Source organism: Macaca thibetana, chromosome 4, assembly GCF_024542745.1.
Source record: "Macaca thibetana thibetana isolate TM-01 chromosome 4, ASM2454274v1, whole genome shotgun sequence".
Lineage (NCBI taxonomy): Eukaryota > Metazoa > Chordata > Mammalia > Primates > Cercopithecidae > Macaca > Macaca thibetana.
In genome coordinates, this window is record NC_065581.1 from 120993381 (window position 1) to 121013308 (window position 19928).

The following is a 19928-nucleotide window of genomic DNA, read 5'->3' on the forward strand; positions in this document are numbered from 1 at the left end:
TTGTCAAAATTCTTTATTGTAAGAAATTGTAATATTCCTTATTAGGGCATAATTTAAAATTCACGGGTAATATAAGTATACATGGCAGATACCCAGGAATAATCTCAACAGAATATGGGAAAGATATGAATGGAGAAAATTATACAAGCTTTATTTTACATTAAGAAAAGTAGACTTAGGTTGCAGTAGCTCACGCCTGTAATCCCAGCACTTTGGGAGGCTGAGGTGGCCTTGAGGCCAGGAGTTCAAGACCAGCCTGGCCAATATGGCGGCCCCTGTCTCTACTAAAAAAAAAAAAAAAATAGCCAGGCATGGGGGCATATGCCTGTAATCCTAGACACTTGGGAGGCTGCGGCATGATAATTGCTTGAATTTGGGAGGTGGAGGTTGCAGTGAGCCGAGATCACACAGCTACACTCCAGTCTGAGCAACAGAGCAAGACTCTGTTGAAGAAAGGAGGGGAGAGGGAAAGGGAGAGGGAGAGGGAGAGGGAGAGAGAGAAAGAAACAAAGAAAGAAAGAAAGAAGAGAAAGAAAGAAGTAAATAAATGAAAATATATAGTATGTGTATATGACCCCTCTCTCCAAGTTAAAAATTAAATATAATTATAATTAAAATTGCAGCAAGGTTTTCATGCTATTTGAAAGCTGACTTCATTAAATGTGAGGCTTTGTAGTGCTTTTAAGGATCATTTGGGGGAATGTAGAAAGTACTATTCAGGCATTTATTTAGGTTTTAAAAGCTGATGCTCAATCTACTAAACTTACAACTTGCAAAACTACCTTTGTTTCCTTAAGCTTTTAACTTCAGTTAAAAATCCTAATCTATTTCAAAGTTTAGCAAATTTTAGCAGTCCTTTTAAAGGGGCCTTTGAATAAAATTTAGTTCTACTCCAAAGTTTAACTATTTTAAACACTTTAAATCATAGTTATTTTTTTTTCCTTTTTTTTGAGACAGGGTCTCACTGTCACCCAGACTGGAGTGCAGTGGTGTGATCTCAGCTCACCGCAGCCTCAACCTCCCAGACTCAAGCAATCCTCCCATCTCAGCCTCCTGAGTAGCTGGGACTACAAGCATGGGCCACCAAGCTCGACTAATTTTTGTATTTGCAGTAGAGACAGGGTTTCACCATATTGCCCAGGCTTGTTTCCAACTCCTGGACTCAAGAGATCCTCCCACCTTGGCCTCCCAAAGTGCTGGAATTACAGGCGTGAGCTGTCACACCAGGCCTCAACCATAGTTATTAATATATTTTATGTTCCTTGTTAGTATTGCAATTGTCTGATTTAATAAAACTTTTCAAGTATTTCAATGATTTTCATAAATCTAATTAAATTCACAAATATGTAAAAAGCAAGCTATTTTATGTATTACATGTCACTGTATATAACTATTATGGCTGAATTGTGTCCCTCTAAAATTCATATGTTAAAATCCTACAGCCTGGCCAACATGATGAAACCCCAAGTCTACTAAAAATACAAAAATTAGCCGGGCATGGTGGTGCATGTAATCCAGCTACTTGGGAGGCTGAGGCAGGAGAATTGCTTGAACCTGGGAGGTGGAGGTTGGAGTGAGCTGAGATCGTGCCACTGCACTCCTGCCTGGGCGACAGAGCAAGACTCCTTCTAAATAAATAAATAAATAAATAAATAAATAAATAAATAAATTCCTAACCCCCAGTACCTCAGAATGGGACTGTATTTGGAGACAGTGCCTTTAAAGAGGTAATTAAGTTAAAATGAGGTCATATGGGTGAGCCCTAATCCAATATGACTGGTGTCTTTATAAGAGATTAGGACACAAACAGGCACAGAAGGAAAGCTTTGTGAAGACACAGAGAGAGCCAAGGAGAGATACCTCAGAATGAAACCAGCCATGCCAACACCTTGCTCTTGGATGTCTAGGTCTAGGACTGTGAGAAAATAAATTTCTGTTGCTTAAACAACCAGTGATACTTCTGTCATGGCAGCATAAACAACCTAATATACCTTGACTCTTAATTAATACACGTAAGGGCATTTTCCATTTCCCTCTAAAGGCTTTTGAATGTGAGGCACTCTCGCATATTCTTAGAATCATTCTTAATGATATAGAAATAGTATCGGATTAATTTTCATGACTTTGTTAGACTCTATCACAATTTCCATAAGGATTCTGACAATTCTAAATGCACATGGAAAAGCAAAAAATCAAGACTAGTCAATAAATTTATGAAAGAAAAATGTTGTACAGGCTTTCACCCAATCAGATATCAAGACCTATTGTAAGGATTCAGTAATTAAGACCCTGTGCTACTATTAAAGATATAGACAGATAAACTAATGGAATAGAATGCCCAGCTCTATAAGTATGTAATAGAAGCACTAAATAAGTAGAAAAAAAAGATGTACTATTTAATAAATGATTGGTTATCACTGGTAACCAGAAAGTCAAATAGGAAATATTAAAAATTAGATCCATAAATCAAAACAAAACAAAACAAAATCTTCCAGGTGGATTAAAGTCATAAATTTGAAAAACAAGAATTCTAAAACTTTTAGAAGACGATAAAGGAAACTCTTTTTGTGGCCCCTTGGTAGGAAAGGGCTTTGATTGATTTCATTTTCTAAACCAAATACAAAAAGCAAAAAAACCATAAAGAAGGGCTGATAAATCTGACTACTTTAAACTTAACTTGTCTACAACAAAAGATATCCTAAAGATAGGGTAAAGAAAAGCCATAGACTGGAAAAAGATACTTTCATTGCTTATAATCAGCAAGCCTAGTATCCTGAATATATAAAGAGCTCCTAGGCCAGGCACGGTGGCTCACGCCTGTAATCCCAACACTTTGGGAGGCAGAGTTGGGTGGATCACTTGAGCCCAGGAGTTTGACACCAGCCTGGTCAACATGGCAAAACCCTGTCTCTACTAAAAATACAAAAATTAGCCAAGTGTGGTGGTGGGTGCCTGTAATCCCAGCTACTTGGGAGGCTGAGGCAGAGGAACTGCTTGAACCCAGGAGATAGAGGTTGCAGTTAGCTGAGATTGTGCCACGGCACTCCAGCCTGGATGAAAGAGCCAGACTCTGTCTCAAAAAAGAGCTCCTGAAGATTAGCAAGAAAAATACAAACATCCAGTAGGAAATGGGCAAAGTATATGAATACACAATTCACGGAAGAGAAATACAATAGATAAATAAACAAAAAGACCTCCAGCCCCCCTGGTTAATTAGGGATATGCACATTAAAGCCAAAGTGAAATTCCATTCCATCCAACAGACTTGAAACATTAAAAAGTATCTGACAGCGCCAAGTATTGGAGCAAAAGGAATTCTCATTCTGCTGGTGGGAGAGCCAATTGGTACAATCACTTGTAAAGCAATTTGGCAACATTTAGCAAAGCTTGAAGACACTCATCCCTAAGTCTCAACAATTTTATTCCTATGTATATGCCCTAGAGCAGGGGTCCACAACCCCTGTAACTGGGCCATACAGCAGGAGGTGAGCAGTGAGCAAGCAAGAAAAGCTTCATCTGTATTTACAGACACTCCCCATCACTGGCATTACTGCCTGAGCTTCGCCTCCTGTCAGATCAGTAGCAGCATTAGATTCTTATAGGAGCTTGAACCCCATTGTGAACTACGCATGTGAGGGATCTAGGTGGTGCACTCCTTGTAAAAATCTAATGCCTGATGATCTGAGGTGGAGCTGAGGTGGGGATGCTTGCACTGGGGAGCAGCTGCAAATATAGATTAATGTTAGCAGAGGTTTGACTGCACAGAAACTATAATAAATCAATTGCTTGCAGACTCATATCAAAACCCTATCAGTGAGTGGCAAGTGACAATTAAGCTGCATCTGGTGGCAGGCTTTACAGTGGCAAGTGAGTTGATGTACTTCAATTATACAGCTGCATCTGGTGGCAGGCTTTAAGTCACAATTCAACACTTATTTTAGTCTGTGGATGGTCCACCGTTTATTTTATTTACCACTTCCATCAATGCTTCTTTCTGGCACTTGTCCCAGTCACAGTTTTGGTAAGCACACAAGCTAATCCCAGCCAACATGAGCAAAAAACAAACATCACTAGAGCGCTTCTTTCAAAAAGGAGAAAGATCCAACGATGAGACAGAAGACTCTAAGACTGCCAGCAAAAAGAAAGCTGCATTTAAAAGAAAATACCAAGAGTCCTACTTAAATTACTCCTTGCAACATGTTATTCACATTCTCCAAGCTCACTTTGTATAATACTTGGTAACTGGCTATCCACTGAAACTACGAAAGCTTCAAAACTGTTTCACCACATGGAGACCAAGAAACTTGCATTAAAAGACCAGGTTTTGGAGGTTTTCAAAGGAAAAAAAAAAAAAAAAAAAAAAACATGAACACAAACGGAAGCAATTATTGAAGGTCCTACCGCATCAAGTGTGTCTGTACTGACAGCATCAGTCAATGGCTAACCACATTGCCAGAGATAAGAAGCCCTTTACTATTGGTGAAGAATTGATCCTCCCTGCTGCTGAGGACATCTGTTGTGAACTTTTAGGAAAGGCTGCAGTTCAAAAGGAGACACACATTCCTCTTTGGCTAGCACCACAACTAGACAAATTGATGCAATAGCAGAGGATATTGAGGCATTATTGTTAGAGAGGATTAATAAGTCACCGTGGTACACAATTCAGGTTGACAAGTCTACCAATGCTGACAACAAGGCAACAATGCTTGTTTTTGTGAATATATTTTCAGGAGGATGTGTGTGAGGATATGTTATGTGTACTTTTGTTGCCAATCAACACCACAGCTGCAGAACTATTCAAGTCTTTAAATGATTACACATCAGGAAACTGAATTGGACATTTTGTGTTGGTATATGCACGGATGGAGCAGTTGCCATGACAGGACAGCTTTCTGGTTTCACTACTTGGGTCAAAGAGGTTGCTTCTGAATGTGTCTATGCATTGTGTTGTTCATGGAGAAACGCTGACTAGCTGAAAAATGTCACCTGAACTTCATCACGTTTTGCAGGATGTGATTAAAATTATCAGCTATATTGAAGTATATGCCCTTAACTCACGTCTGTTCGCACAGCTCTGTGAGGAGATGGACGCAGAGTACACTCATCTTCCTTCTACACAGAGGTGAGATGGCTTTCTAAAGATAGATCACTGGCCAGAGCTTTTGAATTAGATAAGCTGCTACAGAGATTTCTTTTAAAAAACAGTAATCACTGGCAGCACGTCAGTTACACAGGATGGGTGGCAAAACTTACTTGTGTGACATATTCAACCTGCTCAGCAAATTCAATCTGTCACTTCAGAGGAGAACAACAGTGTTCAAGTTGCTAGATAAAGTGGTTGCATTCAAATTCAACTGGAATTATGGGGGTGACAAGTCAACACCAGGATTTTTGATGTTTCAAACATTAGTAGAGATTTTGAAAGAGACTGAGCCAGGGCCTTCTTTCTCGCAGCAGGTGCATGATCACCTGTCTCACATTTAAAAGAGTTTGGACATTACTTCCCAACTAAAAGACCTCTGGACTGGGAAGGAATGGATCCGTGATGCATTTGTGAGAAAAACACGTGAATCAACTTTGCCCGTACTAGAAGATCAACTGCTTGAGACTGCAAATAATGGTGCCTTTAAAAGTATGTTTGAAACTTCAAATCTCTATGTGTTCTGGATTAGAATCAAGGCAGAATATCCTCAGATTGCCACAAAAGCACGGAAAACCCTGCTTCCATTTCCAACATCCTATCTTTGTGAAGCAGGGTTTTCTGCAGTGATACAACCAAATTGAGATTACAGAGTAGACTGGACATAAGCAACACACTTCGGGTGTCACTATCCCCCATCACCCCCAGATGGGACTGTCTAGTTGCAAGAAAATAAGCTCAAGGCTCCGGATGATTCTACATTATGGTGAGTTGTACAATTATTTCATTATATGTTACAATGTAATAATAACAGAAATAAAGTGTACAATAAATGTAATGTGCCTGAATCATCCCAAAACCATTGCCATCCCTAACCCCTGTCCGTGGAAAACTTGTCTTCCATGAAACCAGTCCCTGGCGCCAAAAAGGTTGAGGACCACTACCCTGGAGAAAACTCCTTCACATGTATGAGAATATTTGTTGCAGCATTGTTTCTAATCGCAAAAATATGAAAATAAATGCCCATCATCGAGAGAGTGGACACATTATGGTTTACTAATTAAGTGACATACTACATAGCAGTAAAAATGAACTAAAGTTCCACAACATGTAACATGAATACTGACAAGGGTAAAAAGCAACTTTTTAAACAATATAGATAGAGTGTTATTTATATAGAGCTTTAAAACATGCATAACAAAAACATCTATTGTGCATGGATACACAATTTCAGCAATCAAAAAAACAGGCTCCATAGAAAAATGGCAAAATGTTAAGGTTTGATACATCTCCCACAAGTATGCCTGACAAAATTCTTTGCATTTTAGGAGTGAAACATTTGTTATAACAGAGTTTATTTTATTTTATTTTTATTATTTATTTTTATTTTTAAAATTTATTTATTTTTTATTATACTTTTAACTTCTAGGGTACATGTGCACAACGTGCAGGTTTGTTACATATGTATACTTGTGCCATGTTGGCATGCTGCACCCATTAACTCATCATTTACATTAGGTATATCTCCTAATGCTATCCCTCCCCGCTACCTCCACCCCATGACAGGCCCCAGTGTGTGATGTTCCCTACCCTGTGTCCAAGTGTTTTCATTGTTCAATTCCCACCTATGAGTGAGAAGATGTGGTGTTTAGTTTTCTGTTCTTGTGATAGTTTGCTGAGAAAGATGGTTTCCAGCTGCATCCATGTCCCTACAAAGGACATGAACTCATCCTTTTTAATGTCTGCATAGTATTCTGTGGTGTATATGTGCCACATTTTCTTAACCCAGTCTATCATTGATGGACATTTGGGTTGGTTCCAAGTCTTTGCTATTGTGAATAATGCCGCAATAAACATACGTGTGCATGTGTCTTTATAGCAACATGATTTATAATCCTTTGGGTATACACCCAGTAATGGGATGGCTGGGTCAAATGGTATTTCTAGCTCTAGATCCTTGAGGAATCGCCACACTGTCTTCCACAATGGTTGAACTAGTTTACAGTCCCACCAACAGTGTAAAAGTGTTCCTATTTCTCCACATCCTCTCCAGCACCTGTTGTTTCTTGACTTTTTAATGATTGCCATTCTAACTGGTGTGAGATGGTATCTCACCGTGGTTTTGATTTGCACTTCTCTGACGGCCAGCGATGATGAGCATTTCTTCATGTGTCTGTTGGCTGCATAAATGTCTTCTTTTGGGAAGTGTCTGTTCATATCCTTTGCCCACTTTTTGATGGGGTTGTTTGTTTTTTTCTTGTAAATTTGTTTGAGTTCTCTGTAGGTTCTGGATATTAGCCCTTTTTCAGATGAGTAGATTGCAAAAATTTTCTCCCATTCTGTGGGTTGCCTGTTCACTCTGATGGTAGTTGCTTTTGTTATGCAGAAGCTCTTTAGTTTAATTAGATCCCATTTGTCAATTTTGGCTTTTGTTGCCATTGCTTTTGGTGTTTTAGTCATGAAGTCTTTGCCCATGCCTATGTCCTGAATGGTATTGCCTAGGTTTTCTTCTAGGGTTTTTATGGTTTTAGGTCTAACATTTAAGTCTTTAATCCATCCTGAATTAATTTTTATATAAGGTGTAAAAAAGGGACCCAGTTTCAGCTTTCTACATATGGCTAGCCAGTTTTCCCGGCACCATTTATTAAATAGGGAATCCTTTTCCCATTTCTTGTTTTTGACAAGTTTGTCAAAGATCAGATGGTTGTAGATGTGTGGTATTATTTCTGAGAGCTCTGTTCTGTTCCACTGATCTATATGTCTGTTTTGGTACCACTACTATGCTGCTTTGGTTACTGTAGCCTTGTAGCATAGTTTGAAGTCAGGTAGTGTGATGCCTCCAGCTTTGCACTTTTGGCTTAGGATTGTCTTGGCTATCTGGGCTCTTTTTTGGCTCCACATGAACTTTAAAGTAGTTTTTTCCAATTCTGTGAAGAAAGTCATTGGTAGCTTTATGGGGATGGCATTGCATATATATATTACCTTGGGCAGTATAGCCATTTTCATGAAATTGATTCTTCTTATCCATGAGTATGGAATGTTCTTCCATTTGTTTGTGTCCTCTTTTATTTCATTGAGCAGTGGTTTGTAGTTCTCCTTGAAGAGGTCCTTCACATCCCTCTAAGTTGGATTCCTAGGTATTTTATTCTATTTAAAGCAATTGCGAATCGGAGTTCACTCATGATTTGGCTCTCTGTTTGTCTGTTATTGGTGTATAAGAATGCTTGCAATTTTTGCACATTGATTTTGTATCCTGAGACCTTGCTGAAGTTGCTTGTCAGCTTAAGGAGATTTGGGGCTGAGATGATGGGGTTTTCTAAATATACAATCATGTCATCTGCAAACAGGGACAATTTGACTTCCTCTTTGCCTAATTGAATACCCTTTATTTCTTTCTCCTGCATGATTGCCCTGGCCAGAACTTCCAACACTATGTTGAATAGGAGTGGTGAGAGAGGGCATCCCTGTCTTGTGCCAGTTTTCAAAGGGAATGCTTCCAGTTTTTGCCCATTCAGTATGATATTGGCTGTGGGTTTGTCATAAATAGCTCTTATTATTTTGAGATATGCTCCATCAATACCGAATTTATTGAGAGTTTTTAGCATGAAGGGCTGTTGAATTTTGTCAAAGGCCTTTTCTGCATCTATTGCGATAATCATGTGGTTTTTGTCTTTGGTTCTGTTTATATGCTGGATTACATTTATTGATTTGCATATGTTGAACCAGCCTTGCATCCCAGGGATGAAGCTCACTTGATCATGGTGGATAAGCTTTTTGATGTGCTGCTGGATTCGGTTTGCCAGTATTTTATTGAGGATGTTTGTATCAATGTTCATCAGGGATATTGGTCTAAAATTCTCTTTTTTTGTTGTGTCTCTGCCAGGCTTTGGTATCAGGATGATGGTGGCCTCATAAAATGAGTTAGGGAGGATTTTCTCTTTTTCTATTGATTGGAATAATTTCAGAAGGAATGGTACCAGCTCCTCTTTGTACCTCTGGTAGAATTCGGCTGTGAATCCATCTGGTCCTGGACATTTTTTGGTTGGTAGGCTATTAATTATTGCCTCAATTTCAGAGCCTGTTATTGGTCTATTCAGGGATTCAACTTCTTCCTAGTTTAGTCTTGGGAGAGTGTATGTGTCCAGGAACTTATCCGTTTCTTCTAGGTTTTCCAGTTTATTTGCGTAGAGGTGTTTATATATTCTCTGATGGTAGTTTGTATTTCTGTGGGGTCGGTGGTGATATCCCCTTTATTATTTTTTATTGTGTCTATTTGATTCTTCTCTCTTTCCTTCTTTATTAGTCTTGCTAGTGGTCTGTCAATTTTGTTGATCTTTTCAAAAAACCAGCCCCTGCATTCATTGTTGTTTTTTTTTTTTTTTTTTAATTTATTTATTATTATTATACTTTAAGTTGTAGGGTACATGTGCATAACGTGCAGGATTGTTACATATGTATACTTGTGCCATGCTGCTGTGCTGCACCCATCAACTCGTCATTTACATCAGGTATAACTCCCAATGCAATCCCTCCCCCCTCCCCCCTCCCCATGATAGGCCCCGGTGTGTGATGTTCCCCTTCCTGAGTCCGAGTGATCTCATTGTTCAGTTCCCACCTATGAGTGAGAACATGCGGTGTTTGGTTTTCTGTTCTTGTGATAGTTTGCTAAGAATGATGGATTCCAGCTGCATCCAAGTCCCTACAAAGGACTCAAACTCATCCTTTTTTATGGCTGCATAGTATTCCATGGTGTATATGTGCCACATTTTCTTAATCCAATCTGTCACTGATGGACATTTGGGTTGATTCCAAGACTTTGCTATTGTGAATAGTGCTGCAATAAACATACGTGTGCATGTGTCTTTATAGCAGCATAATTTATAATCCTTTGGGTATATACCCAGTAATGGGATGGCTGGGTCATATGGTACATCTAGTTCTAGATCCTTGAGGAATCGCCATACTGTTTTCCATAATGGTTGAACTAGTTTACAATCCCACCAACAGTGTAAAAGTGTTCCTATTTCTCCACATCCTCTCCAGCACCTGTTGTTTCCTGACTTTTTAATGATCGCCATTCTAACTGGTGTGAGATGGTATCTCATTGTGGTTTTGATTTGCATTTCTCTGATGGCCAGTGATGATGAGCATTTTTTCATGTGTCTGTTGGCTGTATGAATGTCTTCTTTTGAGAAATGTCTGTTCATGTCCTTTGCCCACTTTTTGATGGGGTTGTTTGTTTTTTTCTTGTAAATTTGTTTGAGTTCTTTGTAGGTTCTGGATATTAGCCCTTTGTCAGATGAGTAGATTGCAAAAATTTTCTCCCATTCTGTAGGTTGCCTGTTCACTCTGATGGTAGTGTCTTTTGCTGTGCAGAAGCTCTTTAGTTTAATGAGATCCCATTTGTCAATTTTGGCTTTTGCTGCCGTTGCTTTTGGTGTTTTAGACATGAAATCTTTGCCCATGCCTATGTCCTGAATGGTACTACCTAGGTTTTCCTCTAGGATTTTTATGGTATTAGGTCTAACATTTAAGTCTCTAATCCATCTTGAATTAATTTTCGTATAAGGAGTAAGGAAAGGATCCAGTTTCAGCTTTCTACTTATGGCTAGCCAATACATTCTTCTCAGCACCACATCATACTTACTCCAAAATTGACCACATAATTGGAAGTAAAGCACTCCTCAGCAAATGTACAAGAACAGAAATTATAACAAACTGTCTCTCAGACCACAGTGCAATCAAACTAGAACTCAGGACTAAGAAACTCACTCAAAACCGCTCAACTACATGGAAACTGAACAACCTGCTCCTGAATGACTACTGGGTACATAACGAAATGAAGGCAGAAATAAAGATGTTCTTTGAAACCAATGAGAACAAAGATACAACATACCAGAATCTCTGGGACACATTTAAAGCAGTGTGTAGAGGGAAATTTATAGCACTAAATGCCCACAAGAGAAAGCAGGAAAGATGTAAAATTGACACTCTAACATCGCAATTAAAAGAACTAGAGAAGCAGGAGCAAACACATTCGAAAGCTAGCAGAAGGCAAGAAATAACTAAGATCAGAGCAGAACTGAAGGAGATAGAGACACAAAAAACCCTCCAAAAAATCAATGAATCCAGGAGTTGGTTTTTTGAAAAGATCAACAAAATTGACAGACCACTAGCCAGACTAATAAAGAAGAAAAGAGAGAAGAATCAAATCGACGCAATTAAAAATGATCATTGTTTTTTTAAGGGTTTTTTGTGTCTCTATCTCCTTCAGTTCTGCTCTGATCTTAGTTATTTCTTGCCTTCTGCTAGCTTTTGAATGTGTTTGCTCTTGCTTCTCTAGTTCTTTTAATTGTGATGTTAGGATGTCAATTTTAGATCTTTCTTGCTTTCTCTTGTGGGCATTTAGTGCTACAAATTTCCCTCTACACACTGCTTTAAATGTGTCCCAGAGATTCTGATATGTTGTATCTTTGTTCTCACTGGTTTCAATGAACATCTTTATTTCTGCCTTCATTTCGTTATGTACCCAGTAGTCATTCAGGAGCAAGTTGTTCAGTTTCCATGTAGTTGTGTGGTTTTGAGTGAGTTTCATAATCCTGAGTTCTAGTTTGATTGTACTGTGGTCTGAGAGACAGTTTGCTATAATTTCTGTTCTTTTACATTTGCTGAGGAGTGCTTTACTTCCAACGAGGTGGTCAATTTTGGAATAAGTGTGATGTGGTGCTGAGAAGAATGTATATTCTGTTGATTAGGGGTGGAGAGTTCTGTAGATGTCTATTAGTCTGCTTGGTGTAGAGTTGAGTTCAATTCCTGGATATTCTTGTTAACTTTCTGTCTCATTGATCTCTCTAATGTTGACAGTGGGGTGTTAAAGTCTCCCATTATTATTGTGTGGGAGTCTAAGTCTCTTTGTAAGTCTCTAAGGACTTGCTTTATGAATCTGGGTGCTCCTGTATTGGGTGCATATCTATTTAGGATAGTTAGCTTTTCTTGTTGAATTGATCCCTTTACCATTATGTAATGGCCTTCTTTGTCTCTTTTGATCTTTGTTGGTTTAAAGTCTGTTTTATCAGAGACTAGGATTGCAACCCCTGCTGTTTTTTGTTTTCCACTTGCTTGGTAGATCTTCCTCCATCCCTTTATTTTGATCCTATGTGTGTCTCTGCACGTGAGATGGGTCTCCTGAATACAGCACACTGATGGGTATGGACTCTTTATCCAATTTGCCAGTCCGTGTCTTTTAATTGGAGCATTTAGCCCATTTACACTTAAGGTTAATATTGTTATGTGTGAATTTGATCCTGTCATTATGATATTAGCTGGTTATTTTGCTCATTAGTTGATGCAGTTTCTTCCTAGCATCGATTGTCTTTACAATTTGGCATGTTTTTGCAGTGGCTAGTACTGGTTGTTCCTTTCCATGCTTAGTGTTTCCTTTAGGAGCTCTTGTAGGCCAGACCTGGTGGTGAGAAAATCTCTAAGCATTTGCTTGTCTGTAAAGGATTTTATTTCTCCTTCACTTATGAAACTTGGTTTGGCTGGATATGAAATTCTGGGCTTAAAATTCTTTTATTTAAGAATGTTGAATATTGGCCCCACTCTCTTTTGGCTTATTGAGTTTCTGCTGAGAGATCTGCTCTTAGTCTGATGGGCTTCCCTTTGTGAGTAACCCGTCCTTTCTCTCTGGCTGCCCTTAACATTTTTTCCTTCATTTCAACTTTGGTGAATCTGACAATTATGTGTCTTAGAGTTGTTCTTCTTGAGGAGTATCTTTGTTGCATTCTCTGTATTTCCTGAATTTGAATGTTGGCCTGACTTGCTAGGTTGGGGAAGTTCTCCTGGATAGTATCCTGCACAGTGTTTTCCAACTTTGTTCTATTCTCCTTGTCACTTTCAGGGACACCAATCAGACGTAGATTTGGTCTTTTCACATAGTCCCATATTTCTTAGAGGCTTTTTTCATTTCCTTTTACTCCTTTTTCTCTAAACTTCTCTTGTTACTTCCTTTCATTCATTTGATCTTCAATCACTGATACCCTTTCTTCCAGTTTATCGAATCAGTTACTGAAGACCCTTTCTTCCAGTTGATCGAATCGGTTACTGAAGCTTGTGAATTTGTCACGTAGTTCTCATGCCATGGTTTTCAGCTCTATCAGGTCATTTAAGGACTTGTCTACATTGGTTATTCTAGTTAACCATTCATCTAATCTTTTTTAAAGGTTTTTAGCTTCTTTGCAATGGGTTCAAATTTCCTCCTTTAGCTTGGAGAAGTTTGATTGTCTGAAGCCTTCTTCTCTCAACTTGTCAAAGTCATTCTCCATCCAGCTTTTCTCTGTTGCTGGCAAGGAGCTGCATTCCTTTTGAGGGGGAGAGGTGCTCTGATTTTTTGAATTTTCAGTTCTTCTGCTCTGTTTTGCCCCCATCTTTGTGGTTTTATCTACCTTTGGTCTTTGATGATGGTGACGTACAGATGGGATTTTGGTGTGAATGTCCTTTCCATTTGTTAGTTTTTCTTCTAACAGTCAGGATCCTCAGCTGCAGGTCTGTTGGAGTTTGCTGGAGGTCCACTGTTTGCCTGGGTATCAGCAGCAGAAGCTGCAGAAGAGTGAATATTGCTGAACAGCAAATGTTGCTGCCTGATCGTTCCTCTGGAAGCTTCGTCTCAGAGGGGTACCTGGCCGTGTGAGGTGTCAATCTGCCCCTACTGGGGGGTACCTCCCAGTTATGCTACTCGGGGGTCAGGGAGCCACTGGAGGAGGCAGTCTGTCCGTTCTCAGATCTCAAACTCTGGGCTGGGAGAACCACTACTCTTTCCAAAGCTGTGAGACAGGGACATTTAAATCTGCAGAGGTTTCTACTGCCTTTTGTTTGGCTATGCCCTGACCCCAGAGGTGGAGTCTACAGAGGCACACAGGCCTCCTTGAGCTGCAGTGGGCTTCACCCAGTTCGAGCTTCCTGGCTGCTTTGTTTACCTACTCAAGCCTCAGCAATGGTGGGTGCCCCTCCCCCAGTCTCACTGCCACCTTGCCATCAGACTGCTGTGCTAGCAATGAGGGAGACTCCAGTGTGGGACCCTCCAAGCCAGGCGCAGGATATAATCTCTTGGTGTGACGTTTGCTAAGACCCTTGGAAAAGCACAGTATTAGGGTGGGAGTGACCCGATTTTCCAGGTGCTGTGTGTCACGGTTTCCCTTGACTAGGAAAGCCCTTGCACTTCCCTGGTAAGGCAATGTCTCACCCTGCTTCAGCTCTCTCTTGGTGTGCTGCACCCACTGTCCTGCACCCACTGTCCAACACGTCCCAGTGAGATGAACCCAGTACCTCAGTTGGAAGTGCAGAAATCACCCGTCTTCTGTGTCACTCACACCGGGAGCTGTAGCCTGGAGCTGTTCCTATTCGGGCATCTTGGAACCTGACCCAACAAAGTTTAAACAGCAGAATAAAATAATTTTCAAGTTATCTCTCTCCTAGTAAAGTTTTCCTTCCCTTCCGTTGTAATAGAGTTATTTAACCATTTATCAAATTTTTGTTTTGGATTTTTTTTTTTCAAGTAGCTTCTACCCATCTAAGGAAGTTATTAAACCAAACAGTAGGATATAAAGCAATAACAAGGAAGAGATGTATAACCTGCAAAGAGGAAGGAGAGTTTACATCTGTCTGGAGCAGCCAGAGAAAACTCTAAGGAGATGCATTTGAGCTGCCTTTTTGGGAGATGTATTCACCAAGGGAACAGACATTCCACCTAGAGGGAACAGCTTGTACAAGAAAATGGGGATGGGCACAACAGGTAACACGGAGAAGTACAGTTGTCCCTCAGTATCCGTGAGTGATTTGTTCCAGGACTCCCATGGATACCAAAACTAGAGGATGCTCAAGTCCCTGATATAAAATGGCTTGTATTTGCACATATGCACATTCTCCTGTATAGTTTGTCTCCAGATTATTTAGCAATACCTAATACAATGTAAATGCTATGTAAATAGTTGTTATACTGTATTGTTTAGGGAATAATAACCTTAAAAAGTCTACACTTCAGTACAGACTGACTTTTTCCCCAAATATTTTCAATCGGGTCGGTTGAATCCACAAAACCCACTGAATGGAAGGGCCAAGTAGGGTGCAGTGAGGCCTTGGAGGAAGGATATCAAAATAAGTGGCTAGAGAGGAAGGAGGAGCTTGAGGTGGAAGCCGGAATGTGTGGGAATTGGTGCTGTACTTGCTCACCAAGCACCCTGGTTAGAGCTGAAATAACTCTTTTATGCCACAGACTCCTAAGAGACATAGCTGGGACCAGAACTTGTGCCTGCCGACTTCTGGGTAATCCATCCCTGGTTGTGAAGGGATGGCTGTGCTACCATGATAGCTTTGGAAAACACGGAGAGTTTATTTTCGGGGCTGCTTGTAGTCCAGTCCTACTTGGGTTTCCCATTTCCCATCAGCCCCAAGCCACCCACGGATGCGCCCCACCTCCCAGACATCACCCTCCACTAGGTCCCCAGATCACTTTTAAAACGCGACCAGGGGCCTGGCGCAGTGGCTCACGCCTGTAATCCCAGCATTTTGGAAGTCCGAGGAGGGAGGATCACGAAATCAGGAGTTCGAGATCAGCCAGGCAAAGACAGTGAAACCCCATCTCTACTAAAAATACAAAAAAAAAAAAAAAAAAAAAAAAAAATTGGCCTGGCGTGGTGGTGTGCGCCTGTAATCCCAGCTACTGGAGAGGCTGAGGCAGGAGAATCGCGTGAACCCAGGAGGCGTTAAGTTGCAGTGAATCGAGATCGCGCCATTACTCTGCAGTCCCGGCAACAGTGCGAGACTCTGTCTCAAACAACAAAACGAGACCAGGAGTTCCAGAAGCCTAAGAGCACGAACTCCCAAGACCACAAGTCCCAGCATGCAAGGCTCCCTGTTGGAAAAGGGCTTCCCATAGCCACCAAGTGGACCATCATGCAACGCTCTCTGACGGGGCGGGGCTCTCTACAGGGGCGACACACTTGTGGCGTCGCCTCGGCAACTCCAATTCCGTGACAGAATGTGCTTCCGCTTCCGCCTTTGAGCCCTATGAGCGGGACTTACGCTACTTAGTCGTCGTGACGCCATTCTTCTGCGACGGCGCGGGCCGGGAGCTTCCGCACGGTGGCCTCACTCCCGCGTGAAACGCCAGAGCGGCGATTTGTTGTCTGCGTCCTCTGTCCTGGGAACTAAGGGGAAAGCGGCGAGATGACGGACCGCTACACCATCCACAGCCAGCTGGAGCACCTGCAGTCCAAGTACATCGGCACGGGCCACGCTGACACCACCAAGTGGGAGTGGCTGGTGAACCAACACCGCGACTCGTACTGCTCCTACATGGGCCACTTCGACCTTCTCAACTACTTCGCCATTGCAGAGAATGAGAGCAAAGCGCGAGTCCGCTTCAATTTGATGGAGAAGATGCTTCAGCCTTGTGGACCGCCAGCCGACAAGCCCGAGGAGAACTGAGACTCTGCCTTACCACCACTGTGCGGGGCACCTCTCCCAGTGTTCCTCAGGTTGGCCAATCCCTTCGACTATTTCTGCCTCCAAAGGACCGGCTCTCTATGGCTCCTGCGTCTGGTACTTCCGCGTACAGAAGTGCTTGCCCGGGGAATCCCGCCTGACCTGCCTTCATGTGAACCCTTTGGAATAGCACTGGGAGACCAGCAGAACCCCTGAGAACTGTGTTGGTGAAGAGGGCCTAGAGCCGGCAAGCGTTTGAGAAGAGGGCGTGGCGCTGGAATGAGATGGGATTTGGCGTCTCATTTTTGGCTAATTGATTGTCATTGGCTTTTTCCATAAAGTTTAGAAATCATTCAGTCTCTTGGTGTGAACTTCCTGTGTTAGGGTGGAGGGCTCCTGAAAGACCCGAGCGGGAAATGGGTCGGGGGAGGGAGTGCATGCCAGTGTCCATGATCAGGTACTTAAATCCACCCTGTCTACCATTATAATTAATTCCCCGACTGCCACTTCTCCCAAGAGCGTTATTTTCAGGCCCACAATGCCTTCAGTATTGAAGTTTGTGGTTATTGTATCCCATTTTCTTTTTTTCCCGTTTTAAAAGTCTGCAGTCTTTGCTGTCATTGTCCTCCTTAGCCTCTTTAAAATGCATCCTTTCTTTTTCTTGGGAATTTGTGGCCATGTCTCCAGAAATGACAAGCTGGCAAGTGAGCTCATCCTTTCTATATTCAACAAATATTTGTTGAGCTCTATGTGACAGGCATTTTCCCATGTTCTTGAGGCTTACATTATGCTGGTGGTGGAGAAAGGAGGTCAAACACTGTAGACGTAATAAGTAAATGTTAGAAGATGCTGCGGGGAGGGGAGAACAATGTACGTGGTGTGGGTGGGAGTAGTTGGTAGGGCCATAATCTTAAATATGATACACAAGTTACTGAGATGGTGACATTTGAGCAAAGACTTTAGGGAAATGAAGGAAATAGCCATGCGGAAAACTGGAGAAATTGCTTTCCATGAAGAGGGAACTGCCAGTGCAATGGTACTAACACTGGGAGTATGTATGGTTTATTGGAGGACCTGCAAAGAGGCAAGCATGGCTGGAGGGGGTGAGCCAGGGGAAAAGTAGAGGGACAGGTAATGGAGGGGGAAACGAGTAGAGCCTTGTAGGACAATATATGAACCTCTGAGGAGCCATTGGAAGGATGTGGGTTTTTTAATTTTAGTTTTTAAAAATAAGAGATGGGTCTTGCTATGTTGGCTAGGTTGGTCTTGAACTCTTAGCCTCAAGCAGTCCTCCCACCTCAGCTTCCCAAAGTGCTAGGATTACAGGTGTGAGCCACCACTCCAGACCATTGGAAGGTTTTTACCCAGAGAAGACACATGACCTGGCATAGCTTAGATCAGTGGTGGCTTTGGAACTCCAGGCTGAAGTGCGGTGGCACGATCATGGCTCACTGCAGCCTCAACTTCCAGGACTCAAGCAGTCCTCCCACCTCAGCCTCCCAAGTAGTTGGGACTACAGGCACGGGCCACCATGCCCGGCTAATTTCTGCATGTCTTAGTTTTTTTGTAGAGATGGAGGTCTCATGTTTCCCAGGCTGGTCTTGAACTCCTGGCTCAAGCAATCCACCCACCTCAGCCTCCCAAAGTGCTGGGATTACAGGTGTGAGTCTCTACTCCTACCTTCCATTACACTAGAAAATTGTTGAAGACACCAAAGAGCCTCTGTTTGCGTGGATTATGGCTGTTGATATTCACCATAGAAATGAAAGCAAAAGTTTTAATTCATTGAAAAATAAGGACAATTCTCAGGTCAATGGTAAAAATAATGATAAAACCATTTCATGTTAACAAAAAAGTTCTTGTTTTATGAAAAATGACAATTTACCAAGACACAATTTAGTGAGAAGAATGGCTTTTAAGAAAAACTGGTTTTTCAGAGGTCTTCTGTGCTTGGCTTAATAGAAGACAGCTTGATTCCCATATCTGTTTTTGTGTTCAAACTGTTGGGATATGAAATTTTTGTTGAAGTATGAAAAAATCCACTTCTTATAAATACTTAGTATGGGAGGAATATTTAACTTTTTCAAATACTTGTATATATACTTCTTTGATATTCTACTAAAACCCAACAAGTGGTAGTTTCTTAAAGGTTAGTTACAACGTGGAATCTGAAACTGGTTTAATGAACTTTTTATCTGTTCCATTAAAATTCATTCATCTGTCTTGAGCTTTGAATGAATCTTTTACCCATACCTGATTTGGAACATCATGCATCAGTCATCTGAAAAGTAATGGGTCACTGAGTTACAGAGGCCTTCCAAATGTTGATACATTCATTATATATATCAAAAATCACATTGATTAATGTGTCTCAGGAAGGTCTTATAGTATTGGGAAACTGAAAAACCTACTTGAAGGTATAAGTTTTCCACAAGTTTAAGTTTTTACTTGATAGCTTGAACTTGACCAAGCTATCAAGCATGAAATTGATAGCAAATATTATTGTTTTCCTTTAAGAGAAAGGCACACTTGGTTCGTTTTCAAGAAAATGTCTGTCAAATACATACCCAAGTCTGAGCAACAAGATACAGTTTGTCATTTTTCATGTAAAAACGTGCCTTGAAAAAAAAAAAAAAAAGCCAATTCAGTTTGCAACTCAAATAATAAAAAGTGTTTTTCCTTGAGAAAACCATTGTCCTTTGGCAGGCAGCAGAAATGTGTTATGCATATTACCAGTTTCATCACACAGAATATTAAAAGACATCTTAAGGGTTAAGATTTCATAAAGTTAGTAATTTTTACTGCTTCATCAAACACATTGTTAAGTGAAACTGAATTGTTTTTTGTTTTTGTTTGTTTTTACTGAGGGTGCATGGCAATGAAGTATACAATGACCAGGAATACATTTTTATGCCACTCCATTGATTTATGCTAAGTGCTAGTAGTTTTATCACTATTGCTTTTGCACCATCTGTGCAAATGCTAACGGTAAGAAAGGCAAGTAAAATGTTACTTTTATGAAAATAGTTTTGGCTTCACAGTTTCCCTGAGATTTCTTTCTTGCCATTTTTACTGGAAATAATGACCGATAGGAGATTAAACTATGGTTGTTTACACTTGGGTATTTGGCAGATATTTTATCAAAAATGGATGAAATGGGCCATCACTTCAAGAAAAACAGTTGAACTGTGGTTTCAGATGATCCCTCTGGCTGCTGTGTTGAGAGTAGACTGGGGTAATGTGAAAGAGGATAGATTGTAATAATTGGCAATTAAATAAAAATGTCAACACTAATTTTTTTTTTCCT

The 19928-nt window shown here is 40.8% G+C and overlaps 1 protein-coding gene across 1 annotated transcript; it reads left to right on the plus strand.

Annotated features, from left to right (window-relative positions):
* The first annotated feature begins 16195 nt into the window (after positions 1 to 16195).
* On the plus strand, positions 16196 to 16980 carry SF3B5 (splicing factor 3b subunit 5). Its single transcript, XM_050787435.1, has one exon. The coding sequence runs from the start codon at positions 16364 to 16366 to the stop codon at positions 16622 to 16624; it is 261 nt and encodes an 86-aa protein (XP_050643392.1). The 5' UTR covers positions 16196 to 16363; the 3' UTR covers positions 16625 to 16980.
* The last annotated feature ends 2948 nt before the right edge of the window (positions 16981 to 19928 follow it).

What these genes read in the sequence shown, in the direction of transcription:
- SF3B5 (XM_050787435.1), top strand. Translation starts at nt 16,364, where the DNA reads ATGACGGACCGCTACACCATCCACAGCCAGCTGGAGCACCTGCAGTCC.